Source organism: Schistocerca nitens, chromosome 4 (assembly GCF_023898315.1).
Source record: "Schistocerca nitens isolate TAMUIC-IGC-003100 chromosome 4, iqSchNite1.1, whole genome shotgun sequence".
Lineage (NCBI taxonomy): Eukaryota > Metazoa > Arthropoda > Insecta > Orthoptera > Acrididae > Schistocerca > Schistocerca nitens.
In genome coordinates this window covers 933,707,910-933,735,478 of record NC_064617.1, presented here as the reverse complement: position 1 = coordinate 933,735,478, position 27,569 = coordinate 933,707,910, and the positions used below count along the sequence as shown (strand labels likewise).

General features: G+C 38.7%; 1 protein-coding gene across 2 annotated transcripts in view; it reads right to left on the bottom strand.

Moving 5' to 3' along the window:
- Positions 1 to 25,316, bottom strand: part of LOC126253566 (histone-lysine N-methyltransferase E(z)) — a 111,606-nt gene extending 86,290 nt beyond the window's left edge. The window contains exons 1-4 of one of the 2 annotated variants that reach the window (XM_049954985.1): positions 25,163 to 25,316; positions 24,357 to 24,495; positions 20,386 to 20,594; positions 10,566 to 10,757 (exon numbers count right to left, since the gene is read on the bottom strand). In XM_049954985.1, coding sequence (XP_049810942.1) covers positions 10,566 to 10,757; positions 20,386 to 20,594; positions 24,357 to 24,492 — 537 coding nt within the window. In that variant the 5' untranslated portion in view covers positions 24,493 to 24,495; positions 25,163 to 25,316. Of the gene's footprint in view, positions 1 to 10,565; positions 10,758 to 20,385; positions 20,595 to 24,356; positions 24,496 to 24,996; positions 25,122 to 25,162 lie in introns of those variants that run through there. The other variant, XM_049954986.1, reaches the window with a different exon arrangement.
- Between the last annotated feature and the right edge of the window lie 2,253 nt (positions 25,317 to 27,569).

The window sequence follows — 27,569 nt, the reverse complement described above, 5'->3', positions numbered from 1 at the left end:
ATCTCCAACCAATTGCCTGAGACCTAGCCTCTCACATCAAAGATACTAACCAGTTCCTTCTGCAACTCTCTGCCATACCTATCACTTTACCTACCAAATCCCTGTTGATGCCACCGCCCCATACACAATCTTCTGTCATGCACACGGCCTTGTCGCTGTCAAATACTACCTCTCCCAACTTACCAATTATATCCTCACATGCAACAACTTCTCCTTTGAGAGAAAATTACATAACCAAATTCACCACACAGCCATGAGCATCCACATGGTGCCGCTGTTTGCCAAGCTTTTTATGGGCTACCTAGAGGATACCATTCTAGCCACCCCAACCTCTGTCTGGTTCTGGTTCACAGATGATACCTTCATGATAAGAATCAGGGCCAAGAAACATTATCTTCATTCCCCCACAACCTCAACACCTCCTCTCCGATCCAATTCACCTAGTCCTCTTCAACTCAATATGCCAAACTGACTAACCACTAACCGTATCTGCATTTCGACAGCTGTCTTCCATCCCACATAGCCTCCCAGCCATGGATGGTATATCTGCATATCTGCAGTGATGATAAGTCCCTTAACCAGTATGCTGAAGGTCTCAAAAGGGCTCTCTCGCTCTCTCTCTCTCTCTCTCTCTCTCTCTCTCTCTCTCTCTCTCTCTCACACACACACACACACACACACACACACGCACGCACGCACACACACACACACACACAAAGAGTGCTTTAAACCAAAAACTAAAAAGAATTCTTTCCAAGATGAAAGGTCAAAACAAAATTGAGAATCACTCCCTACTCAGCCAAAGAGTGTACAAGGTATCACTAATGAGATGCCATAATATCTCATGGTGACAAACAAAAAGCAATTGGAAACTCATCCTATGCAATATTCCCACTGCCCACGGTCATCAGTTTTAGTTTATGTGAGGAGTAATAGTCTATTGCTTGCCAGTCAGAAGTGCCTTAATACCAAAAAGGCTAAACTATTCTCTTCTACAATCCTCTTATGTCTTGCAGAGTTTAAAAGGATCCAGCTATTACATGGTACAAGTGACTAATATTCAGTAAAAGGAATTTATTCACATCTTAAAAAAATGCTCCCTTTTTACAATATACTCCCTTCACTATCATGACCAATTACATAATGTGATTTTGTTTCCACTTCTATGGCAAAAACTCAGTGCTGTGATAGTTCTATGGTGTTACAGTTTTCAGGCAGTACTGATGGCAGTACAGGAACTAGATTTAAATTACAAGAGTCGATGGACACGAAGGGAGGCAGTAGTTGACAAACGAGAGTAAAAGGTTTGAAGCCTATCCCCTAAGGTATTCAGTCACTATACCGAGCAAGCAGTAAAGGTCACCAAAGAGAATTTTGGAAAGGGAATTGAAGTTCAGAGAGAAGAAATATAAGGGGTGATCAAAGTTTCCATTCGAAGGCCGTACAGTCCTGAGCCAGTATGTCAATCAGGAAGAATCGCTGTGAGCAATGCGGCAATCATCCCACAAATGCATCAGGTTGAAGATATCCGTTTGGTAAAACAATGTGTCTCGCTGCATGAAGAAGTCCATAACTGTCTGCAGCACATCCTTGTCCAACAAGAATTGTCATCCCTTAAAAGCCTTATTTCAAGGGAATGAAGATGTGATAATTGCATGGTTAGAGATTTGGACTACAAAATGAGTGCTTGAGTGTCTCCCACTTGAGTTTGCATAACTTTTTTGTTACAATATTTGCAATATGGGGACATGCGTTACAATGAAGCAGCTGCAGCATCCCCTGTCTTAATTTTCCTGGACATCTCTCCCTAATTTTAGACTTGCTGCCCCATATACTTTCCTCACTCTCCAATGGATGTCTACCAGTGTTTGTCCTTCGGCAGCCAAGAAAAGAATAATAGTATCTTGTTCCTGTTCGGGTGTATTTTGTAATACTGTCACCATAGTTCACGTTTCCACATTTACTGCACACATCAGAAAGACATGAATACCACACTAATCCCTTGACTACACATTGGTGTTTATATACCTTTACCGGTGTTGAATTATGTTGCATATACACAGCACCAAGGCCCTTAAATGGAAACTTTCTGATCACCTAAAAACTATGTTCTACCAACGACATTGTAATTCTGCCAGAGACTGCACTGGACTTGTAAGAACAGTTCAACTGAATGGATAGTCTTGAAAGGACGTTATAAGGTTAAAAAAAGGTGTGTGTGAGTGGAGGTGGAGGTGGTGGGGGTGGGGGTGGGGGGAGTTGGGTTGTTTGGGGGAAGAGACCAAACAGCGAGGTCATCAGTCTCATCGGATTTGGGAAGGAAGTCGGCCGTGCCCTTTCAGAGGAACCATCCCAGCATTTGCCTGGACTGATTTAGGGAAATCACGGAAAACCTAAATCAAGATGTCCGGACGCGGGATTGAACCGTCGTCCTCCCGAATGCGAGTCCAGTGTGCTACCACTGCGCAAACTCGCTCGGTAGAGGGGGGGAGGGGGGTAATGGAGTGTAGTCTAATTACATCAGGTGATGCTGTGGAAATTAGATAGAAAAATGATGCACAAGAAGTAGTTTTGCTGTTTGGGCAACATAAATGGTAATGAGAAGAAGAGAAAACAATCTTTTAAAATTTGGTGTTACAGGAGAATGTTGAAGATTGGATTGGTGGGGAGGAATACCTAATGAAGAGGTACTGAATTAAGTTATGGAAAACATAAATGTATGGCACAACTTGACTAGAAGAAAGGGATGGGTGACAAAACACACACGTTGTCAATTTGGTAATGGAAGGAAGTGTGGAAGGCCAAAATTATAAAGAGTGACCACGTCTAGACTACAGTAAGCAGGATCAAAGAAATGGAGATTGCAGTAGTTATGTTGAGATGAAGAGGCTTGCAAAGGATTAACTAGCATGAAAAGAAGCAACAAACCAGTCTTCGGACTGAAGATGATGATACCACCACCACCACCACCACCACCACCACCAACAACAACAACAACAACAACAAAACATATAGCAGCCTTTTGCATTTTGTGGTTGAAAGAGCTACCATCTGTCACAGATCTCCTCTTATCATGTTGAGTACAAGGGGACAGATGAAGTATGTACACTTTTGGTCTGTTCACTCATCATCAGACACCAAAGGCAACACCTTGTTAATGCAGCCATACTTCTATGTCCCTCACCATCTGTATCATTTGATGGTAATTGCTACAACTCATTCCACTGACAACACTTTATAAAATGGGTGTTTTGAGTCTGCCTCTTGATATGTTCCCCAGGATTTTTTTCCTTGCAATATGGTTTCATAAAGCTGTTATGTGATCAGGTATCCAATTAAGATTTTTTTCTCTGTATCACATTAAACAATGTCCTCATCTCTTTAATTGCTTTTAGTATTTGTCCATTAGATTTTGTTTCAGTCCGGGATGTTCTTGCAGCTCTTCTTCATATTCAAATCTCTATTGGTTCTAATGTTTTAGCATTTTATCGCTTGTCTCAATGTCTGTTCTTACTTGTCTGTTTGATTCATGTACAACAATTATTTTAGTCTTGTATGTATATATTTTCAGTTTGCGGTTACCTAAAGTGCCAGAAATTTTTTAACACATAGCTCATATCCTTGTCAGAACACATTAACATTACTATATCATCAGTAAATTGAATAACCATTAACTATGATCCCTTTGGTGCTGGTTTTTGTTATCTGTATTGCACTTTTAATAAATAAATTAATAAAGAGAGAGAGAGAGAGAGAGAGAGAGAGAGAGAGAGCAGCAGCCTTGTCAGACAACTCTTCTTATTCTTGCCTCTGTCTTAGTGCTATTGATATCTAATTCTGTACTCATTTAATGTAATGGATTATTATATTATAATGTAATAGACTATTTTTGTTGTTATAATTCTGTACTCAAATTTTCGTGTACTTTGAGACTCAATCTTTTATCACTCCAGTGTAGTCCAGTTTCATTTAGTTTCCCAAATAGTATCTCCTAGCTACTCTATTTATCAGTGGATGTGGCACACATTTTCCCATTCATCTTGAGTCTAGTTTCAGTTGCCAGAGACTGTAGTCATGTGTATGAATTGCATTTGCATGCATGCATGCATGCGTGTGTAGATTCTTTTCCCTTCCCTAAATTCAAATTGTTGTTCATCTAAATGTTGGATAACTTTAGCTTTTAGTAGTTCCTTAACAATGCTGAGATGAATTTTGGAAGCTTGGCTTAGTAATGCCAAAGTTCTATAACTTTAACAATTATAGGTACTTCCTTTATTAGTTACGGTGATTGTTTGACTGTTCAGTAATTCCATTAGTACAGCTCCATTCTCATGGGAGACATGCATAAATTTGTAAAAATTAACACTGCCCTCTCACAAAAGTTGCACAGAAGTCTGGCAATTAATAAAGAATGTCTTATCACTAATTCAGCTATGAAAAAATTCAGTCATATTTTTTGTGAAATGTCAGGTATGTGACATGAAGATGAATCACAAACCCCTTGAATTTCCAGCCAGTTCAGAAAGATATATGTGCATATTTTACAGATATTTACTTGGCTTCATCTAATACTGGGAAGCACTCACCAAATTAAAAAGTTATTTCCTGCTTGGAATTCTGATCTCGCAAGGAATGCTTCGATGTGCTTCTGCATTTAGCACAATAAGTAGGTGACTTAAGTTATTGCCAACCAAATTAATTCCTACCGAAACAATACTTAAGGATGTCCGCAACCTCAAGATTATTTGCATTACTGTTATCCATTTCATAATGATTGACCCTGACTTTGAACTCATATCCTGGCTACACCTGATGATGAACATCAATGTTTGTACCTTGCTGGATGCACAGAAATATCTACTTTTATTTGGTGTATGAATATTACATTTTAGTTGAAAATGGGATGAGGTACACATTAATATTTAATAGAAAGTGTGCTTTTTCGAGCATTTTTTGGTGGGTGTCAACCGTGAGGAGCCATAGAACTTGGGACTGCAATAAGGAGAAAAATTTTCTTTTTGCAATTTAATAATACAATCTTTTCTAACTGCAAGCACATTTTTCATATTTTCTGATCAGTCATTTCACCACTATAATGTCAATTGCAAGATAATGTGAATGAGTTCATCACTGTAGCTACTGCGGTGGAGAAAGCAAGGGTGCAAAGATTGAGCTTTCATTGGTAACACTGTATGTCACTACTAATGAATACACCCCATGTTTGTCAGTTAACCCTCTTGCGGGCACATTTTTTGTAGCATATCAGTGAAGACAATTTTTTTGCTATTCTATTAGAGCTGTGATCAATGGACTATATTTTTTGAATATTTAATTTTTGTGATTTAGTACCAAAAGCTATGATGGTCCATATACCACCATGGCACCGCTGTGAGATATTAAAACTATGGTTCTAAATGACTTTCTCACTTTCCTTTTGTGAGCGGCTGTGTGTTGCCACTGCACACAAAAAAGTAATGAACAGTATTTTCTGTTTTTATTTTATGTTTTCTTTTACTTTATTTTTTAAAAAATGTTTGTTACCAATACTAAAGTTTACTTACCACAATGTGAAAACAATCCTCGAAACTTCTTCACACAATAACGGTATCAGCTGACACAGGTCACAATAACATATATTGATGAAGCAAAGCAATGTGTTCCGACAACAGCAGTGATCCCATGATAAACAAACTGATTCTTGTAGCAGTTTTCATACGCCTGCTGCAGTGTACTATCACATGTCAGGCATAAAAAGAGGTGGTAAGATGTATCCCCAAAAGCTTTGGAAGACCCCTAAGTTGGTGGTAGGTATCCTTCCCAAGGACCACAAATGAAAGATTAATTTTGGGTACGCATGCTTCCCACGCTCCTTCCAGCAACTACTTTGGTGGTAACCATATTTCCCAAAAACCATTAAAACACTGTTGTTTGGTGGGATACATACTTCCCACAGTCCTGAAGGCTATATTTCACAACAAACAAACTACAGCTGGAGCAGCGGACTGCCACTAAATGCCAGGAGTGTACAGAAGTGGTAACACACATTCCCTTAAATGCTGTAAAGAAATGTGTGCATTAGGAAGTATATCCCTCACAGACAGGGTTAAGAGATTGTAAAGCAACTGCATTTGTAGCAGGAATGTTATGCAAGGCTGTGGTGGGTCCATGCTGCCATTGTTGTAATGCGCGATAAGCACCTATTTGCCAACAAAGAATGGCAACTTGGTAATAGCATTCCAATACAGCATTTCCAAGTTTAGATGCTGTTGTGAGTAAAGGATAACAACATGGGAGTTTGGAAATGAACTCTAAATGAAAAATGAACTCTTAATAAATGAACAATGACATGCACATCTTCACAGTAAAACAAAAGTCAATTAACGTGAATAAATTTTGCTGGAAAGAACGATGAACTCGCCTTCGCTGCTGGCCAAGTTCTCACTGCTGCTATTGCAGTAATCTATGTGGATCAGCAACTGTTCTATCATTGTGTCAAGACTGTGGGCTGTTTGTGCATACCTATTTTCAAGTTTGTGCACATGGCTCACTGAATTCCTCCAGATACTTTCACGAACACTTTCCAGAACAGAGTGACACAACTGTAAAGTATCATTTATCTTAACGTTGTCATTCTCTTTTCTAACTTGTTCTTGACAAAAGCCAAAATAACTTTAATAGCGTTGAATTTGCAGTGTGATAAAAGAAATATCTGAAGGTTAAATACACTTTCAAAAAGGTATTCGTGTGACCTGAAATGCAGTCAAGTGTGTTCCGGCAAGCCTACTTCAGTAAATTCCCCATATATAACAACAACTGCAGATCTGTTATGTAATTTTGTGAGAACACACCCAAACTACTCTTTGAAGTGCCTGGAATTCATCTCAGAACGATAATTTACACTTACCTTTCGCCCAATAAAAAATAAGCCAGCATTTCACATTAGCCCATCTTCGCTCCCAATGTGGCACATTAAAATATCTTTTCCAGAACGGACTGGTGCGTGAATGCTTCCTTTCCAGGCATTCCAGTCTCGAACGCTGCCTCTGTGGTAATGTGATGCATAAGGTATTTTTTGTTCCTGCTCTCAAAACTTTCTGAAATGATGTGCAGCATACCAACTTCCACCAGAGTAATAAGTATTCCATCCAGTTTGTAGCAAGTGTCTTATTTCCCACAAGAACTGCTCTTTTTTTCCCCGCTTTCAATGTTTTCCACCAGAACAGGCGGGATGAAAGGGGATGGTGGTCAACTGTTTGAAACCGTTACAGTGACAGAACGCCTGGAACTGCAATGACATAAATTTAGAGCCCTTTATTTGACACCAGGATGCACGGCACTCTCTCGCTGGTAAATATCAAGAGGGCTCAGTTGGTAGCAGGGCTGGTAGTGGATGGCATCCCTGCCACATAAAAGAAATTAGAGAGGGCATCCACTACCAGCAAACACTTAGTTCCCTCAAAAGGCCTACCAAAATCAATGTTAGCCCTTCCTCGAGGGCCGTCAGGGCATGGCCATGGCGAGAAACATTACACAGGAACCGTGCGATTGATGGAGCAGGCACAACATACAACAGGAGCGGAACACATGTTCAATGTCAGTATCAGTGCCATACCAATATCAATGCTGCAGGACCAATGCCTTCATGTGTCACATGCCAATGTGAAGCACGAAGGAGCTTGAGGATGCACAGAAAAAGTGAGGGCAGAATGACAATCTGGCATTCAAGTCCTTTGTGGTCAACATTAAGAGGCCCTTCGTGGCACTGAGGTGGTACGGCAACACAAAATAAATTGGAAAGGTCAGGTCGGCCTAGCTGGAAAGATAGTCTGGCCATTCATTCTGCACCACAGATAAAATTTGGGCAAAACAGACAGCTTCCTGGTGACTCAATTATGTTGGGGTGAAGGGGAGGCCCTGGTGACTGAATTCTGTTGGGGTGAAGGGGAGGCAGGAGAGGGCCTCTGCATTGGTGTGTTGGGCATCTTTTCAGGAGCATCGAACATGCCCAAATAACAAACTGAAGGGTTGGTGGTCTGTCAATAGGTGAAATTTTTGCCATACAAATACAATATGAAATTTCTTGACCCCACAAATGATTGCTAAAGCCTCCTCCTCAGTTTATGGCTAGTTGAGCAGCACTGCAATCAACATTTTGGAGGAGAAGGCATTTGGCTGTTCAGAACCAACCAAAATTGACAGGACAAAACCATAGTAATACCATACTGGGATGCGTCCACTGTGAGCACTGGAAGTGTCAACGGTAGACCTGGTTTCACCTTGACACTGTCCTTAAGGTAACCAACCACGAAAATTTGATGTCCTTGTGCAGATGATTCAAGAAGTATACAATTTGCACCACTAGGAGAATAAAACTTGGCATAGTATGTGATTTTACCCAGGAATGATTGCAACTGTTTAAGGTTAGTAGGGATCGCCATATCAGTGATCATGTTGACACTGTTGCACCTACGCATGTGATACTCTATGACAAAGAATGTGCCCCAGGTATTTGACATTAGGGGTGAAGAAACTGCACTTTTTCACCTGGCAGTGGAAGCCATTTTCATGAAGCAGTTTGAAAAGGGATTCAAGGTTCCTGTCCAGCAGCCATTCTGCGTAATAGTGTCCATGTTGTTTATGACACTAACTACACTGCAGCCTAACAACAAGGTACCTCTGATGGTCATAGTACCCATTTAACAGGACACAGGGATAATGAAAGATAAAGCACTAGGGTCCAAGAGTGATTGCAACTTCTGTACCACTTTGTACAACTAGAAGATAAGAGGGAAGCACTTTGCTGCCTACCAAAAATGCTATAAGCAAAACAGGGCTGTTCAAAATAACCACAGTAAACTTCCTGCTCTCTATAGACTCGTCAAAAGTAGAGAATGGCAGCGGGGGTGCAGGAGTGACTACCAACTGCGCCAACAACCAAGACAGGCCCGAAAGCAACATGGAGTTCTCGCTGTTGCTGCCATTGCCCCTGGCAGTGGTGCTGTTCCAGTAACAGCTGTTGTTGATCTTTTCCTCTTGAGCTGCAAACAGTTGCTGTTATTGTTGGAAATGTTGGAGTCAAAGTTCCAAATACTCAGGAAACATAACACCGGCACTAGATGCAAACGTGTCCCCGAAAGTACAATAGGGTAAGACCTCATGCCACTATTTTGTCGACTCCCATTATGAATGCATAATATGTAACAAAGACAAGTCCTCAGAAGTAGAGTGCTGAATGAAAGCCAATAATGGAAACAAGAAAATCCCAGTACAAAGCAGGATTTAATACAGTAAGTAGAGCAGTTAACTGGTAGTAGGTTATGCAACGGACTAAAAGACTTAACCACACTAGCTGTTCCGCCCCATTACTGCGAGCTGCTTGGCCCACATTACATTACATTGTTTGATTGTTCCTCGCAAGCCCCTGGTGGTGATCATCCACCACAATGTGTAGCACCTCTGAACTGTGATCAATATCAGCCACTGGTGAGGATATTCACTGATGAGTCAGTAGTTGGTCGACAATCATCTGATGGTAGAGAAAGGGTATGGATAAGGCCTGCAGATGGTATTCTCCTCACGCATTATAATGCAGGACATCTTCTCATGATGGTTCTATGATGGTGTGGGCAGGAATCAGCATGACTGCGTGGACAGATTTGTTCATTGTGTAGCATGGGAGCCTTACAGCACATCGATATTTGGATACATTTTGGAGCATGTTGTGCCTTCCAGTCCATTTACTGAAGTTGGGTTTACAAAACTGCACAACAATGCTTGCCTACATGTAGCAGAATTTTGCATGGATTCTTGGATGAAGTGGAGATTCACGCTACAGCTTGGCCAGCTCAAAGCCTTGATTTAAACCCACTGAACATGTAAGGGAGCAGATGCGAAAAGGCCTGTCGGGGGCCTTCCTTAAAGGATGGAAGATGATTCCTCATGACACATTGCAGTATTAATCACGAGCATGCCTGAAAGATTGGATGCTGTGATTGATATGAGAGGAGGTAATATTTTGTGAAGTGTGAAATACAGAAAATCAAAACAAAGGTGTGTTACTTTCATGTGCTTCCTCAAAATTTGCTTGAAATGTGAATTTATTCATGTTACTTTTGCAACTCTGACTTAATTTGTTTATAATCGTCTTTCTTCATTGTTGGACATCTAGATAGGACCATACCACAATATTTTATTGCAAAATACTAAATTAGTATCATAAAATGACTGAAATTTAAATTAAAAAACATAAAATAAATTTTTCGTGCCAGTCAGTGCAGACAACTTTCCAACAAATGTTGAAAACTAACATCATAATTTTAAAAAAACCTCAAAATGAAATAATTTAAATTAGAACTAAATGAAGAAAGAGCTACTTAACAAAGTAGTATTATATCAGTGTCAGTACTAGGAGCCACAGCCACTCTAAAGAGCATAAACCATAGCCAGACAAAATGCTTCCTGAAAAGTTACCCCTCATAAATATGATAACACCATGAATACAAAATATGTAATTATTGCACGAAAGGAACATTGGGATTTGCCTTAGTAGAAGAAAAAAATCTTACCTCTTTGGTCTGATACTGCACTAAAGCATTAACAAGCTCCACAAAAATTGTGTCGTCAATGAATCCTGATTCTCGGTCGCCATGAACTTTGCCATCATAGTTTTTTATCAGCTCTTCAATAAATGTCCCATCTTGATCCAAAATCTCATCTCCCATGTAAGGAATGTTATGCAAGACAGTTTCATCTTCCACCTGCAAAAGATTGAAATTGGCAATTTAACGTAAGATGTGAGAATTCAATATGTGAATATTATATACATTTAAAATACTGATACAACCCAATAAAAATTAAAAGGTATAATGGAAAAGGATATATAAATAAATATACTTCATTACAACGAACAAAACTATCAGAAAATGACCTTCCGATTTCTGTATTGTGAAGGTTTTTCCCATACTGAAATTAACATTTGAAAATGATTACCAATTTTAGTAACAATCAAGTTCTGTTTTTTCCTCAATCAAATTCTGAACACTCAATACTGGTACTGTTCAGACCGACTGAATTAATGGATTGTCTCCTTATGCATTTTATTTGTGCATTCATTGCTTCAGGAGTATTTTTGTGATGTTTAATTATGTTTTCACATTTGCACCCCATATGTAGGTAACCTACAACTGGCTGGGTAACCTGGATCTCAAGCTGGAAGATGCCTTGAAGAAACAACCTATAATTACAACCAGGCCAATGAAGCACTGCAGTGAAGCCATTCTCTGTCATCCTCTCTCTCTTAAGAGGTACCAATCAGCTGAAGTAGTGGAAAAATAATTCAGATGGCAAGAACATTTCCTGTGAAAGGTAGGCTAAAGGTCATGTTCCAAACTATGGTTTGTATTAAGGGGAGTTTACAGGCAAAAATTCGAAAATTTTCACATTTTACAAAACATGCCCTATAATATGATGTACTCTTTCCTGCACAAAATAGTGCATAAATTATCTGTGTGAGACATTTAGAAGTATTTTATTTTTAATTTTGAAGTCTTACATGCATATCTGAGAGACCACCAAATTTCGGACATACATCTGTTTATATATGAATATCCCGGAAACTACATTTTATAGAAGGTTGTGATTTTCATTTCTGACAGAAAACATGTGGTGCTCGTGTTAGTCACACTGCTATTTTGCAGTCGCTTGGCAATTGCTTGTTTGTTTTGATTGAAACAGTGACTTTCAACGTAATCTGGTGCAGTTTGACGTAATATAAACATACCTTGAAGTGCTAGCCTACTCAAGAAACTTAAGTTTGGTGGAAACCAACACACTAGATGTGTAAAACTGTGTGTTGTTCAAGAGTTGGAACCCACAAACAGTGTAAAATCAAATAACCTTTATGTGCCACCAGAGAACAAGGGAGATGCGACCTCACCCAATGCAAGTAAAACTAAATTACATAAACAATTTGAGGAACTAGGATTAATGTACGATAATTTAGAAAATAGTACTTCTGGTCTGGGCTATGTTTTGTGTGATATGAACATTTTTAATTCAGATGTTGTGAGACACATTGTGCTGTAATATTTGTGGCGGAAAAGTAATTATTGAAGAAGATTTTTCTGCAAGAATAAGACTATGACAATAGTAATTATTTGCACTGGCTGTGACAGCAAAAAGTCATTTGTAACATCAAATGAATGCAAGAATAATCTTTATGAGGTATTTGTTAGACTTTTCTATGCCATGAGAGCTATCGGAAAAGGTCTTAGTGCAGCTCAGTGTTTCTGTTCGGTTATGAATCTACCACCATCACCTACAAAAATTCAGAGGTATACTGAAGTTATAGGAGAAGCTGTTGAATATGTCCATTCCCTGTCAATGAAGGCTGCAGCAAATGAAGCTGTTGAAGTGAACAAAGGTAAGATTGATATACCAGCTGCGTTTGATGGGACATGGCAAAAGCTTGGTCACACGCTGAAAAACTCAGTTGTCACAATCACAAGTGTAGACACAGGCAAAGTAATTGATTTTGAGGCACTTACAAAACATTGCTATAGCTCCTGTGACAAAAATGGAAAAAATGAACATGAAAACTTCCAGAAAAATTATGAAGGAACTAGCGGAGGAACAGAAGCTGATGCCGCAATGAAAATGTTTAGCAGATCACTGCAGGAAAGGGGTGTATGCTACACCCAGTTCCTTGGGGATGGAGATTCTAAGGTGTATAAGTGTGTTGTTGAAGCAAATCCATATGAAAATATTGTGACAAAGAAATTTGAATGTGATGGGCATGTGCAAAAGAGGATGGGCACACGTCTCAGAAAATCTCTTCGCACCACCATACTGTCTGATGGCAAGCCACTTAGAGGTCAGCTGACTGATAAAACAATAGATCAGCTCCATAAGTATCATGGAATGGCCATCAGAAATAACAGAAATGATTTAGAAAGTATGAGAAAAGCCGTCTGGGCCACATACTTCCACAAACTTTCAAATGACAGAAAACAGACACATGCACTCTGCTCACCTGGACCTGAATCGTGGTGTAAATTCCGGCCGGAAGGCTGAAGTTTCAGGAGTGTCTTTTGAACACAAGAACTCTATTCCTGAAGCTGTTATGGAAGCAATAAAATCAATTTATAGGGACCTAGCTCACCCAGACCTCCTCCGAAAGCGCCTACATGGGCGAACACAGAATCCTAATGTATCATTCAATGACAATAGCTGGACACGAGTGCCCAAAAATGTTTTTGTAGGCCTCAATACACAAAATGGGGAATTAGTGATGCTGTATTAACATTTAATGATGGAAATATGGAAAGAAAAAGAGTTCTAAAACATCTTAACATCACTCCAGGCTACCATACTTTACAGGGCTTGAAGTTATTAGAGAAGATAAGACTCGCCAGGGCACAGCGTGCAACTCAGTTCACCTTGGTGGTGAAGATCAATCAGATAAAGGAGCTTTTGGAGAAGGAAGCTGGCAAAGATGGTGCTGCTGACTATGCTGTTGGCTGTTTTTGAGACTTAATTTAAAATTACAAGTCAATTTTTATCGTTTATACTTTAAATGTGATTTTCTCAAAATAACATTTTTTATGCTTTATGTTCCTTTATATCAAAACCTACTTGTGATAGCTACATGAAACTTTGGCACCTATTTCATTATAATATATTGTACCTACTGAAGCACAACCATAGCAATAACTTGAATAGATGGCCATCTAGGGCATTATGTGTACAATTATTTCTAAAACAATTGCATAACTGAAAATACAGGTATGTCTAACCTTTTGTACCTCATCTCTTAATTCTGGTTCAGTAGACATAAATAAAACGGATAAGACAACTGTAAAAATTTTACAGTGTTATCTTTATCGGTTCCAGAGATAAAGGTACATGAAGTAGGCTAATTTAACATTGCCCGCATAGGCCCAGCAAACTCCCCTTAATTCAAGAGGGGTACATAAAGCACAGTAAAATTCTTAAGTTTCGAATTAATGCAATGACAACTGTAAGTGATCCACATGCAAAAGCAGCAATATTACTTTTCCAGAAATCCGATCACGTAATACAAATATTCCAGCTTTGTGAGATACATGTTGTGTCAATAACTTGAAAGTCTTCACATGGTACACTAATGAGCATTTATGTGCAATACTCACACAGCACTGAACTATACATCAATAGGCTGAGATATACGGCTCCTTATGCTCATGATTCACGACATATAATAGTGGTAGACAATAATATAAATTCTGTACTGTGGCACCGTAGTGTGAGGCACTGTTGTGTGACAGATGAGCATGGCATACAAATAGAGGAAGCAATTGATGCATTAAACCTCCATGTACTGAATGGGGTAGATGTCTAGGCATATTTAAAAACAGTGCTGGTACCACAGCCAACATTGACAGAACTCCCAACAAATCAGTACACAGCTACAAAAATCAACTTTTGGAGAATCTTTCAGCATGACACTGGAAAAGGAGGAGATTAGTGTTAAATGTCCCATTGATAACACGGTCATTAGAGACGGAGCACAAGCTCAGATTAGGGAAGGAGGGGGAAGGAAATCAAGCATGCCCTTTCATAGATCCTGGCATTTGCCTGAAGCGATTTAAGAACATCGCAGAAAATGTAAGTCAGGATAGCTGGACGCAGATTTGGACTGTTGTTCTCCTGAATGCGAATCCAGTGTGCTAATCACTGTGCCACCTTGCTCGGTAGCTACTGGAAGAGACCACAATGTGATGACACATTTGTTAGATCCTGGTTTACAATGGAGGAATATGGGACAGGAACACAAAGACTTACTGAGAAAAATGAAGTGCAGAAATTGACCTTCAAATACTAGATGCTAACCAGAGCACAGACTACATGGCATAGACACTTACAATGATCTTGCAAAATGCACAAAATGTGGCCTTTCCAGTACAGAAAATTACTAGACATTATGGCTTGCCTTGAAGTGCAGAGCTTACAAATCTGAAAAAAATGGTGTACAACTATGCAAATTTTATGAAAGAGCTTTACAACATGAGAAGAGAAAAGCTAGATTATTGTTATACAGATCAGTCAAAATCAAATACACAGCTATCATAGATACCACAAAGAAAAGGCATTGAGAACAATATGTTCCGAAGCAACTACAGCCTGATTAAAATTATTTGACAGCTGACATCTGTCGCTTACCAGTACAGTGTTGCCACATCGGCTGCCGCTTGGGTAAAGGTGACAAGTACTGAAGTGCTGTTCATGTTACGTGAAGCAGTGTTGGAAGCAACTGCCATCAGGTATGGTAGAAACATCAGTTTGTTTTAAGAGACAAATGACTGAACTGTGGCAGGAGACACTTCTGTAGTCCTGAACTTACTGTCATTTCCTAACCTAACCGCAACCTCATGATAAACAATGTAGCTGAGAAAATGGTGGTCAGCAACCTGCAGCAGACAAGTTAATCATGCTCACTTTGAATCTTCCTTGCAGGTTAAAACTGTGTGCTAGACCGAGACTCGAACTCGGGACCTCTGCGGGCAAGTGCTCTACCAACTGAGCTACCAAATCACGACTCATGCCCCATCCTCACAGCCTTAATTCCGCCAGTATCTTCATCTCCTACCTTCGAAACTTCACAGGAATTAAGGCTGTGAGGATGGGGCGTGAGTCATGCTTTGGTAACTCAGTTGGTAGAGCACTTGCCCGCGAAAGGCAAAAGGTCCCGAGTTCGAGTCTCGGTCCGCCACACAGTTTCAATCTGTCAGGAAGTTTCATATCAGCGCACACTCCACTGCAGAGTGAAAATCTCATTCTGCATGCTCACTTTGTTCACGGTGATTAAAGTTGACTTCTATGAAATAAGTACAGACAGAAAAATTACAGTTTCAGCACTAAAAGCAAAATGTAATTTCTTGTTTTCATTAGTTATCTGAAACTACCCCCACACTGGCTACATGTGCTGACACGATACCAACCAACGAGCAGTTCTAGTTGGCACTTGGTTGTAGGTCATATATGACACAATGTGATCCCAAATGAAAACAGAACAATGGGAAAAAAATAAGAGCTAGTAAAAAAGTCAATACGATGATGAAAATGATGCAACAAAACATTAAAAACAAAAATCTACATTTCAGCCAATCATTTGAAAACAATGATAAACAGTCCACTTGATAAAGATTTAAAAAACATATGGTACATGACTAGAGTCACATCGACAACCTTCTGCACATCAGTATTGCATGTTAACTACTGCACTACGGGACCACTTTGGACCATACCCTGAATATTTATACAGGTTAAAGAAAAGTCCAACAAATAGGTGTGCATGTGGCGACTGGTACACCAGACCATACTGCATAAAAGTGTCCAGACTACGAAGATTTGTGGATGCAAATAACTGACATGGGTACAATAAGTAAAAAATTGATGGACAAGGACAACTGGCATCTGGTGAATGAGGTAGCAAACAATATACCTGGCAGAGAACTTAGAAACTATTTACAGTCTAAGAAAAACCCAACTGTAAATCATAATGCTGAAGTGAAGACTGTGAGTGAGTGAAGGAACATCACCATGGATTCACTGACCCAGGAATTAATTTTTACATAGAGGGCAAACAGAAGCAGTGGCTATGTAACCAACAATGTAGGAACTACGGTGGAATGAACAGGAACATGCAAGTGACCAATATGGGTCTTACAGAAAGAGTAGGCTGTGGGAGGGTGGTGCAATTGATCCATTAGGTTCCACTAGGAACAAGACTTTTGGTCAGGTGAATACAGGGTTATAAACACAAAATCAAATAGGGGTAATGCAGGAGTAGGTTTAATAATGAATAAAAAAAAATAGGAGTGCAGGTAAACTACTACAAACAGCATAGTGAACGCATTACTGTGGCCAAGATAGACACGAAGCCCATGCCTACTACAGTAGTACAAGTTTATATGCCAACTGGCTCTGCAGATGATGAAGAAATTGAAGAAATGTATGATGAGATAAAAGAAATTATTCAGATAGTGAAGGGACATGAAAACTTAATAGTCAAGGGTGACTGGAATTCGAGAGTAGGAAAAGGGAGAGAAGGAAACATAGTGGGTGAATATGGATTGGGGAAGAGAAATGAAAGAGGAAGCCGTCTGGTAGAATTTTGCACAGAGCATAACTTAATCATAGCTAACACTTGGTTCAAGAATCATAAAAGAAGGTTGTATGCATGGAAGAATCCTGGAGATACTAGAAGGTATCAGATAGATTACATAATGGTAAGACAGAGATTTAGGAACCAGGTTTAAAATTGTAAGACATTTCCAGGGGCAGATGTGGACTCTGACCACAATCTATTGGTTATGACCTGTAGATTACAACTGAAGAAACGGCAAAAAGGTGGGAATTTAAGGAGATGGGACCTGGATAAACTGAAAGAACCAGAGATTGTACAGAGTTTCAGGGAGAGCATAAGGGAACAATTGACAGGAATGGGGGAAAGAAATACAGTAGAAGAAGAATGGGTAGCTCTGAGGGATGAAGTAGTGAAGGCAGCAGAGGATCAAGTAGGTAAAAAGACAAGTGCTAGTAGAAATCCTGGGGTAAAAGAAGAAATATTGAATTTAATTGATGAAAGGAGAAAATATAAAAACGCAGTGAATGAACCACGCAAAAAGGAATACAAACGTCTCAAAAATGAGATCGACAGGAAGTGCAAAATGGCTAAGCAGGGATGGCTAGAGGACAAATGTAAGGATGTAGAGGCTTATCTCACTCGGGGTAAGATAGATACTGCCTACAGGAAAATTAAAGAGACCTTTGGAGAAAAGAGAGCCACTTGTATGAATATCAAGAGCTCAGATGGCAACCCAGTTCTAATCAAAGAAGGGAAAGCAGAAAGGTGGAAGGAGTATATAGAGGGTCTATACAAGGGCGATGTACTTGAGGACAATATTATGGAAATTGAAGAGGATGTAGATGAAGATGAAATGGGAGACACAATACTGCGTGAAGAGTTTGACAGAGCACTGAAAGACCTTAAGTTGAAACAAGGCCATCTGGTGAGCAAGATGTATGAGACAGGTGAAATACCCTCAGACTTCAAGAAGAATATAATAATTCCAATCCCAAAGAAAGCAAGTGTTGACAGATATGAAAATTACCGAATTATCAGTTTAATAAGTCACTGCTGCAAAATATTAACGTGAATTCTTTACAGACGAATGGAAAAACTGGTAGAAGCCGACCTTGGGGAAGATCAGTTTGGATTCTGCAGAAATGTTGGAACACGTGAGGCAATACTGACCCTACGACTTATCTTAGAAAATAGATTAAGGAAAGGCAAACCTACGTTTCTAGCATTTGTAGACTTACCGAAAGCTTTCGACAATGTTGACTGGAATACTCTCTTTCAAATTCTTAAGATGACAGGGGTAAAATACAGGGAGCGAAACGCTATTTACAATTTGTACAGAAACCAGATGGCAGTTATAAGAGTCGAGGGGCATGAAAGGGAAGCAGTGGTTGGGAAAGGAGTGAGACAGGGTTGTAGCCTCTCCCTGATGTTATTCAATCTGTATATTGGGCAAGCAGTAAAGGAAACAAAAAAAAAAAAAAACAAAAAAAAAAATTGGTGTAGGTATTAAAATCCATGGAGAAGAAATAAAAATGTTGAGGTTTGCCGATGACATTGTAATTCTGTCAGAGACAGCAAAGGACTTGGAAGAGCAGTTGAACGGAATTGACAGTGTCTTGATAGGAGGGTATAAGATGAACATCAACAAAAGCAAAACAAAGATCATGGACTCATTCGCATACAAGTAAGTACTGGTAGCATGGGTCAAGAATGTATGGGTGCTGATAATCTCAATGTTGAGCATCCCTAAACTACACAGATACAGAATTCCAGAAAAGGTGATTCCTGAACAAAATATCTTCTGCAACCCTGATGTTTCCCATGTGGTTAAGATTATGAAATGCCACTAGGCCATCTGTTGTGGTGGTAGATGATTAACAAGTGTAGTATCCCAGGTTAGGGGTTTTGGTGTTTTTACTTTTCATTTAACATTTTATACATTTTCTATTTCCTTTATAAATAATTTTACTAGCTACTGAAAATGTTTAAATCATAAATCTTGAAGTGAATGTTAATAAAAGTTAAACACAACTTTCTGTTAGCTACGTAAAATACAACTCGCATTAGATTCCAGGAGGTTGGTGTCAAAATTGTACGCAATAACAAATAAATAAATCCAGATTCGTGCTAGGAAGTTTCACTTCAAGATACTCTTGCTGGACAGGGAAAAGAGTTTGGGAACATAAAACATTTAAACGATGGCATAAAATCAAGCATATTTTTCATACTCTGCCCTACACTACATTATTTTCATGAAAGTGGCATGGTAAAAAATTTGAAGGGGTGAAGAATCATTGGTTTATCTCTTATTCAACTAAGAATAAGTCTAGAGCTAAGGGGCGAAGAATCATTGGTTTACCTCATATTCAACTAAGAATATGTCTAGAGTTAACTCTGAGAGTTACGTGTGTGTGTGTGTGTGTGTGACCATTATATTTTTATGTACATGTTTTAACATAACATCACCCTATCTTAATTAAAACAGCTAATAGCATTTTGAGGGAGGTACCAACATAAGCCGCAATTGGGCACTGAAATAATTCAGAGGCAAAAAAGTTGAAAATTTGTACTGGACTGGAGCCTGGACTGTGATTTACAACTTATGCAAGCAGTCGCCTCAACCACTTCAGTCACCCAAACCTGTTCTCTGTATGACTCAAATGCTCACCTTACTGCACATTATAAAGAAGCAGACCTGTCCACTTACCTCATTTGCTCGCAGCAATACCCAAAAGAACAGACACAACACATATATAGTACATCTGTAAGCTTCACTGCTATTATACCCTCAGTGCAACTGTGCGAAAGGATCTGAACCTCTTGCGAGAATATAGGAAAAATTTAGTAAATGAGGTAAGTAGATAGGAAAGCCACTTTATAGCGCATGATAAGTTAAGAATTTGGGTTGGATGGAGAGCATGCTCAGATAGCCAAAGGGGTTAACGTGACCACTTGCTTAAAGCAGGAAATCCAGGTTCGAGTCCTGGTGCAGCATGAATTTTCAACCTTTGCCACCACATTATTTCAATGTCTAATTGCGGCTGATGTCAGTACCTCCCTTGAAATATTGGTGTTTACAGCCACTGTTTTTATCAAAAACAATGGTGTCTGTTCTGTCGAACACGTCCAACAACACAGACACTGCACATATATAGTAAAACAGTTACATCTACTTAAAAATAATGAGAAGTGAAACATAAAAAGTAACAGCCACTAATGCATATACAGTTTTAGACCATTACGTTTATGATGTGACTTACCATGAAATTCTGCTGTATGGGAGCCCATGTGTACATAGTTGGAATAGGTGTAACAGCATTTATAATCTTGACAGGACTATTTTGTACTTCTCCATCACAGCAAACTACTTCTGCTTTTTTCATACAGTTTGCATGAGGTGGTGCTTCAGCCAAAACAACCCATATGGCTTTGCTTTCTTGCCAGCGCTTCTGTTCAGCGATAAGTATATCTAAATAGTAAAGAACTTTAATTTGGTCATTATTGTACACAATCACATAACATATAGAAACAGAGTACAAATTTTCCCTACAGATTCCCAGTTTTACAAATTATTTGATAGCAGATCAGTATGTTATCAAATACTGGACACTTTCTGTAATCCCTTTGTAGTTATATTTGTATTTAACACCCATATAGTCATGATACCGACACCAGTTGTCAAGATCATTTCAAAACATACAAGATTTACACAGTCATTACGATAAACATCGTACATAGAAACCTGAATACAAAATATGAATGAAATTAAGAATAACAATGGGTGTTTTTTAAACCTCAAACATATGAAATAAAATCTCAAGATATTATGCTGGTTCAAGACTCAGCAACTTCAGCCAGTTCCATTACTTCACCACACTGCAAGCAACACTTCACCCGTGCCACCATGAGGCCATATAACTGAAGAAATTTAATTGTAGAGGCCATATCTTTGCCCATAACAGCAACATAATATCACTCATCAATTTCACTGTGTGATCCGTAACTATAACAAACAAACCAAATTTGCAGTACCACCTGTAGAATTTGACTCTTAACTTAGTTATGTTGTGTTACATGATGTCATGTTTGCGAAGCGTATTTGGAATGCATCATGTTTGATGGAATTTTGTCACCTATGATGGTGCTTTCTAGGTCAGAATGTTTATGTTTGTGAATTGTATGTAAGTGATGTTAGTAAGGCATTGGACTTACTTTTACTATGTGCTCTGGAAGTTCGTTTTTGTTGGCTTGTCAAGTGAGTTTCTGGTTAATAATTTGTTTTCAGTTTTGAAACTGTTAGTTCACCATGTTGTTAATTGTTGGAAATTTAATTTTTTATTTAGGACTACTAAACGTTGCAATTCCGCCTGTCTGCTTTGACCCATAACTTCCTCAAGATGGCAATGGTGCACTACATGGTGACCAAGATACCCCTCATTAGACTCACATGAAATAATTAACACCAGCAATAAAATGAAGCTAATAGGTCAACTGTGTGAAGTAGAAGGTTCTGGATGGGAAGAAACTAAACAAACGACAACAAGAATATCGACACCATTCAAAAGCTCTTAACATTCAACACAACCAAAAAATGAAAACCATTGGTCTTCCATAGTCAGCTAAAAACAAAGTCCTCAACATCAGAAAAAAACCCATTTTCACAAATTCCACTTTACCTATATAGCTCAAAACTAAGCTCTCAATACTAGGACCCAAATATAGTTAAAAACCTGACACTGTACATTTCAGTTGACCTGCTAACTCGAAGCCTGCGGTATCAAAAGCGAACACACATCCAAATTGTTATCAAATCCATTATACGGACCTTTACTTACAATATCTATCCACAGTAAAACAAACTAAAACTCTCATATCTAATATTTGAAATGTAACAAAATCATCCACAACCAGTCTAAATAACTGTTAGGGGTCGACAGAAGCGTCCGATCCCACGCGTCGGCTTTGACCCGTGACGTACGGGTGTTGTCATGTGTGACGTCATGACGGTGCGGAGTTTGGCTTGTGAGTGTGGCGTGTTTGTAGATGTCGTCGTGTTGTGGTTTGTTGTGCTCTCTGGTGGTATGTTCAGGGTTTTTGTTTGTGTGGTGTAATGGGCTCAGTTTGCTTTTGCTCATTATCCAGAATTGCTCGAGTGTTGGCTGTGTTTGTAGTGGAATTCGTTTCAGTGAGTTAACGATTTTGTGTGAAGGTTAATTTAGTGTTGTTCGCTGTAGATCGTGTGGTAATTTTAGTAAAATTAATTGGTTGTTTTTTTTGTTCAGGAATGGATATGACGGATAAAATTAACAGTGTGCAGGTCAAGGGAAGTGTTCTATCCCAATGTGTGGCTGTGTATGTTGATATTGGAATCGGGAGATGTTTTTGTGCCATATAGCCCAAGGGAAGTGTTTGATCTTAATTTATGGGATGGGGAGCAGCTGTTGAGCTATATAGGCCAAGAGAAGTGACCGATTCCAGATGATATTGGGGAGTTTTATGATGTCGGTTTTTTTCGTCGTTTTGTGTGGTTTTGTATGGGGGTGGGTGTCTAAATATGTTTATTTTTAGTTTGCCCCCACCCAAAAACACCTAATTTCCCATGCTTGTCCCATTAGTGTCATTAGGCTTTTTGTGGAAAGTGTGTGTGTTTGTTTTTCGATGTATTTTCGTCCTCATAATGTGTACGTATAGACTTTTTATGCGCCATATTGGAATCGTGGTTTATGGTCATTTCCGCCATATTTGTGACGTCATGGGTCAAAGCAGATGGGCGGGATCGGACGCTTCCGTAATTCCACTGTTAGAACTTGCACAGGTACAACATGGTCAGAGCATGGTGCTACTACTTTTTGATGACCTGAAAATTATCAGCAGGCTTATAAAACAGAACAAAATGGATAGCAAACGAGAGAGAGAGAGAGAGAGAGAGAGAGAGAGAGAGAGAGAGAGAGAGAGAGAGACATGTAGAACTGTTGTTTTTAAGGAGGGAAACAGCAGAATTCGAAAATAACCTCACTGAAAGGACAACTGTACTATCATAGTCTAGAAAAATTGCAAATAAATTCACACACGTAGCTGAAAATCTTGTACAGCGAAATTCACAGCCCTATAGTGAATTAGTCCACATACAGGCAAAATCCTAAAAAGCTCCCTACATCCTGCTAATGAGAAGTAAATGCTACACATGATCACTGACAGTATTACATCACATTAAAGGATGGTTCCTTGGTATCTAGTACATTATTACCATCGGCTGCAGCAGCTGTCGCTTATACGTGCGCCCACTGGCTTACACATTTTTCTACTAGTCACTAAGTGCACCTATTGACAACCCATTGCAGTGTTTGACCAACTGTTTCACAAACCAGTTTATGATATGACTTCAGATTAGTGGACCCCCCATGTGATCACCAGCATCATTGTTCAATGGTCATTTATCAATAACCAAGTCTATAATTTAACTGCTCCACAGTTTTAAATGCTCTGATTTATCTACAAGTTTCTGTTACTTTCAATGAATTTTGCAATGGCATTTCAATGTATTATGAGTTACAGCCTTTACAATCCTATGTTGAATATACTACCAAATTACTCTGAAGTTGGAAAGGTCGCTTATTTTCATTTATCTGTTCTTCCTCTGCTCCTCCTTCTTCTTCTTGATGGCTTTTTGTGGTATCATTAGCTATTTTACAGTCTTCTTAAAGTACCTTATTTTCACTTAACATAAGATGTGGTTGGCTGTCCATTCTTTTCTCTTCTGATATGTTTGAAAAACTAGGTGGTCTAATACTTTGGCTATGAGTGTCTCCTGAAGCTGTATTCAAAGTTACAGTGGCACTGGGAATATGTTGTTTTATACCCGCAATCCTATCACCGGGTGTGACAAAGTACTTCAAAAGGATGAAAATCCACTTAAATGAATACAACACAACGTAAATTAATCAGAATTGTTCTATGGAAATTACTTTAACCTAAACGTCGAACAAAAAATTTTAAATAGCATTTACACACACACAAACCCTCTCACTCTATACCACATACACCAGTGTCCTAACTGTGAACAAAACAGTTGGTGCTTAGCAGTCTCCTGTTTACTGTGCATGTACACTGCAGAGCTCAGTTAAATATAGCTGCTATTTCTCTTGTGCACCTACAAATTTTTGTCTTCTGCCAATGAAGACACATCAATTTCTAGTTAACCACAACACATAGTATTCCTCTGTTTACATACCGTTCATCTGTTTTCGGTTCTGATTCCAAGCAACTTTAACTTCATCTGCACGTTTGAAACGTTTCATCTGACGCAATCTCATGTACTCCGATTTCACACGTTTCTTCCATTCTGCTGAAATCTTCACTTTGGACATGGCCTGTAGAAGAAAAAGTACCATTACAACATTGTCAACATAAACAAATTGCCATATTTACAGACACAACTTTTTTGTCCCTATGGTTAACAACATTCAGCAACCCTGTCTTGTCAATATGACACCTGAGTTACCTTCCAACATAAGGATTTTGAAAAACAGAAAATAAAACGACTAAATCAAAACAGTGGCTATTTCTGCCGTACCATTCAAGTAAAGGCATATTATGAAAGACATTTACTAATTTACAATTTTCAACGAGTTGCTCGATAACACCACATATGCTATGGAAAACTTATTCTACGTTTTCTCCATCTGCGAACGTTGGTACTGTAACAAAATGACAATTTGCCACAGCATTCACAATTTCTGTGCTAAAATTGGATTGGGCGAGCTTTACAAAAGAGACTGAAGCAAATCTTTACTGTAACACAAACAAAACTACTGAACGATAGTGTCAGTCTTCAAATAACTATAAGGCTTCGTATGCATCACTGTCTTAACCTGAAGACGGGCGGCACCAAATCGTCGAGTTTGGGGCACTTTTCGAAGCTTGAGCTACTGACCATTACCTTACTTGTCTTCATATGTGAAATGCTATTCTTTTATTTAGTGCGACTGGAAACGATGAGGAAGAAAGATATGTTCCAAATTCAAACTGTTGACTTACTTTCTTTGGCTATTAACACGGCAACATAAAATTTAAACAAATAACTGTCACTGGATATTGATAAACATTTAAACCTAAGTCACAAACATCCGAACACCGCTCACACAAGCACAACACTCCATTGGCGGGTTTCTCAGACGTTGCAAATCGTTGGTATCGAATCGTTCCGTTTTTGGCAGTAATCTCTACTTGCTATAAATGTTATCTATGATAGATCTGAATGAGAATTCACGTACATCTTCAGGTGAACGGAAACTAGACAAACGAAAAACAAAGTACGAAGTTTGTTTAAAGCGTATTTTGTGACTCTTACATGCCTTCAGGAATATATTCGCGAAAAAGTAAAGGCGCTGAAGTTGATACCGCTGTTCAAGAATGGAGATAAGACAGACGTTAAGACTTATACACTAATCTCTTTGTTACCAGGTTTCTCTAAAATTTTAGAAAAAGTTATACAAAAGTCTGACATTTTAAAGAAAAATGATATTTTCTACGTCACAATATGCTTTTCAGAAATGTCAGTATACACGAAGTGCAGTAAACTGTGCATTAACTTTTTTGCCATTTCTGTACGGTTAGTACATCATGAGTTTGCACATATCAAGTTTTAATGAAATGCTGTACATATTCTATAACAATCAAAAGTAATAATAACGATAATAATAATAATAATATTTATTTATTTAGTTTTGGTCCTGTGACATCTTATAAAGATATAGGACAGGTCAATAAATGACACAGAAAGTTAAAAATTACATATAGACACACACACACACACACACACATATATATATATATATATATATATATATATATATATATATATATATAATGCTGTGGACTACAAATATCTAAATTAATTCAACATTACATGTACAACTAGTACACTTTAATAAATAAATAATTGCCATAAATTGTTTATTAATTTAAAGCACTCCGTCTTCAGGCCACGGTGGGACCATCCGACCGCCGTGTCATCTTCACTGACACGTTGTAAAATGTCGATAGCAGAGTTTCGCCGCTGGTAAGGGAACTTACTGAAATGTATGTATCAAAGCGCAGAAAACCTGGCAGGGGAAGGTGTTCTGATGATAATCCTCTAAGGTTTGGGGAAAGGCGTTTTCCAAACATTATAACAAGTGAGCATTCCAAGAAAAGAACGCTAAAATGCAGATGCATTGTCCACTGCAAACGGAAAGTGCTTCGAGAAAGCACGTACGCATGTAAAACTTGCAAGGTACCATTGTGTGTCGTACCCTGTTCTGAAAATCACCATACAAAAACGAATTACTAATCGCAGAATGGGGAAAAATACAACAATGATAAAAGAACTTCGAAAACGAAAAAAATCAATACAAAGCAAAAAAATTAAAAAATATATATATTTAGCTTCGCCAGTGTCAATCCAAACCCAGATCAAAAAGAAGGGTGGAAAATATGTTCACAAAGTGTAAAAGGAACTCCTAAATTTACAGTTCTAGACTTTGAATTTCTCTATAAGTGAATTTAGTGTGCTAACAACTAGGCAGAGACTTCACAGTTTCCAAATATTAGAAAATCTGTTCAGTACTTATGTGCAACTATTAAAAGTATAGCATGAGAAAAAATAACTGTGGCAGACAATGATTCATTTCTGGCGATTACAAATTATAACAGCATAGGTTACCATCTGCAAAGGATGGCTGCATCTTTGCCTGGATGGGTCACTTTACACAGTGTACCTACAACAGGTAAAGAATCTGACTGCGAATGACTAAGGACTCAGTTTGTTATATTCTCAGAAACAAACAGTAGACCATGTGAAATCTCAAAATATGTCACAAAACGAATTTAACAAAGTGAAGTAAAATTGTTCTTATCATTGCTCATAGAACATTCCGATGTTGTAGTGTGACATGAAAGATGATCTGTGTGTCGCTTTCTCCTATAAAGGACCTAATACGGCGTTTTGAAAAACAAAAACAATGTACAGTAATCTATGGCTTTGAGTTAGTACCATGAGAAACCCATAGAGAAACACAGATGTTATAAACAGGTTGTTGTTGTTGTGGTCTTCAGTCTTGAGACTGGTTTGATGCAGCTCTCCATGCTACTCTATCCTGTGCAAGCTTCTTCATCTCCCAGTACCTACTGCAGCCTACATCCTTCTGAATCTGCTTAGTGTATTTATCTCTTCGTCTCCCTCTACGATTTTTACCCTCCACGCTGCCCTCCAGTACTACATTGGTGATCCCTTGATGCCTCAGAACATGTCCTACCAACCGATCCCTTCTTCTGGTCAAGTTGTGCCACAAACTCCTCTTCTTCCCAATTCTATTCAATACCTCTTCATTAGTTATGTGATCGACCCATCTAATCTTCAGCATTCTTCTATAGCACCACATTTCGAAAGCTTCTATTCTCTTCT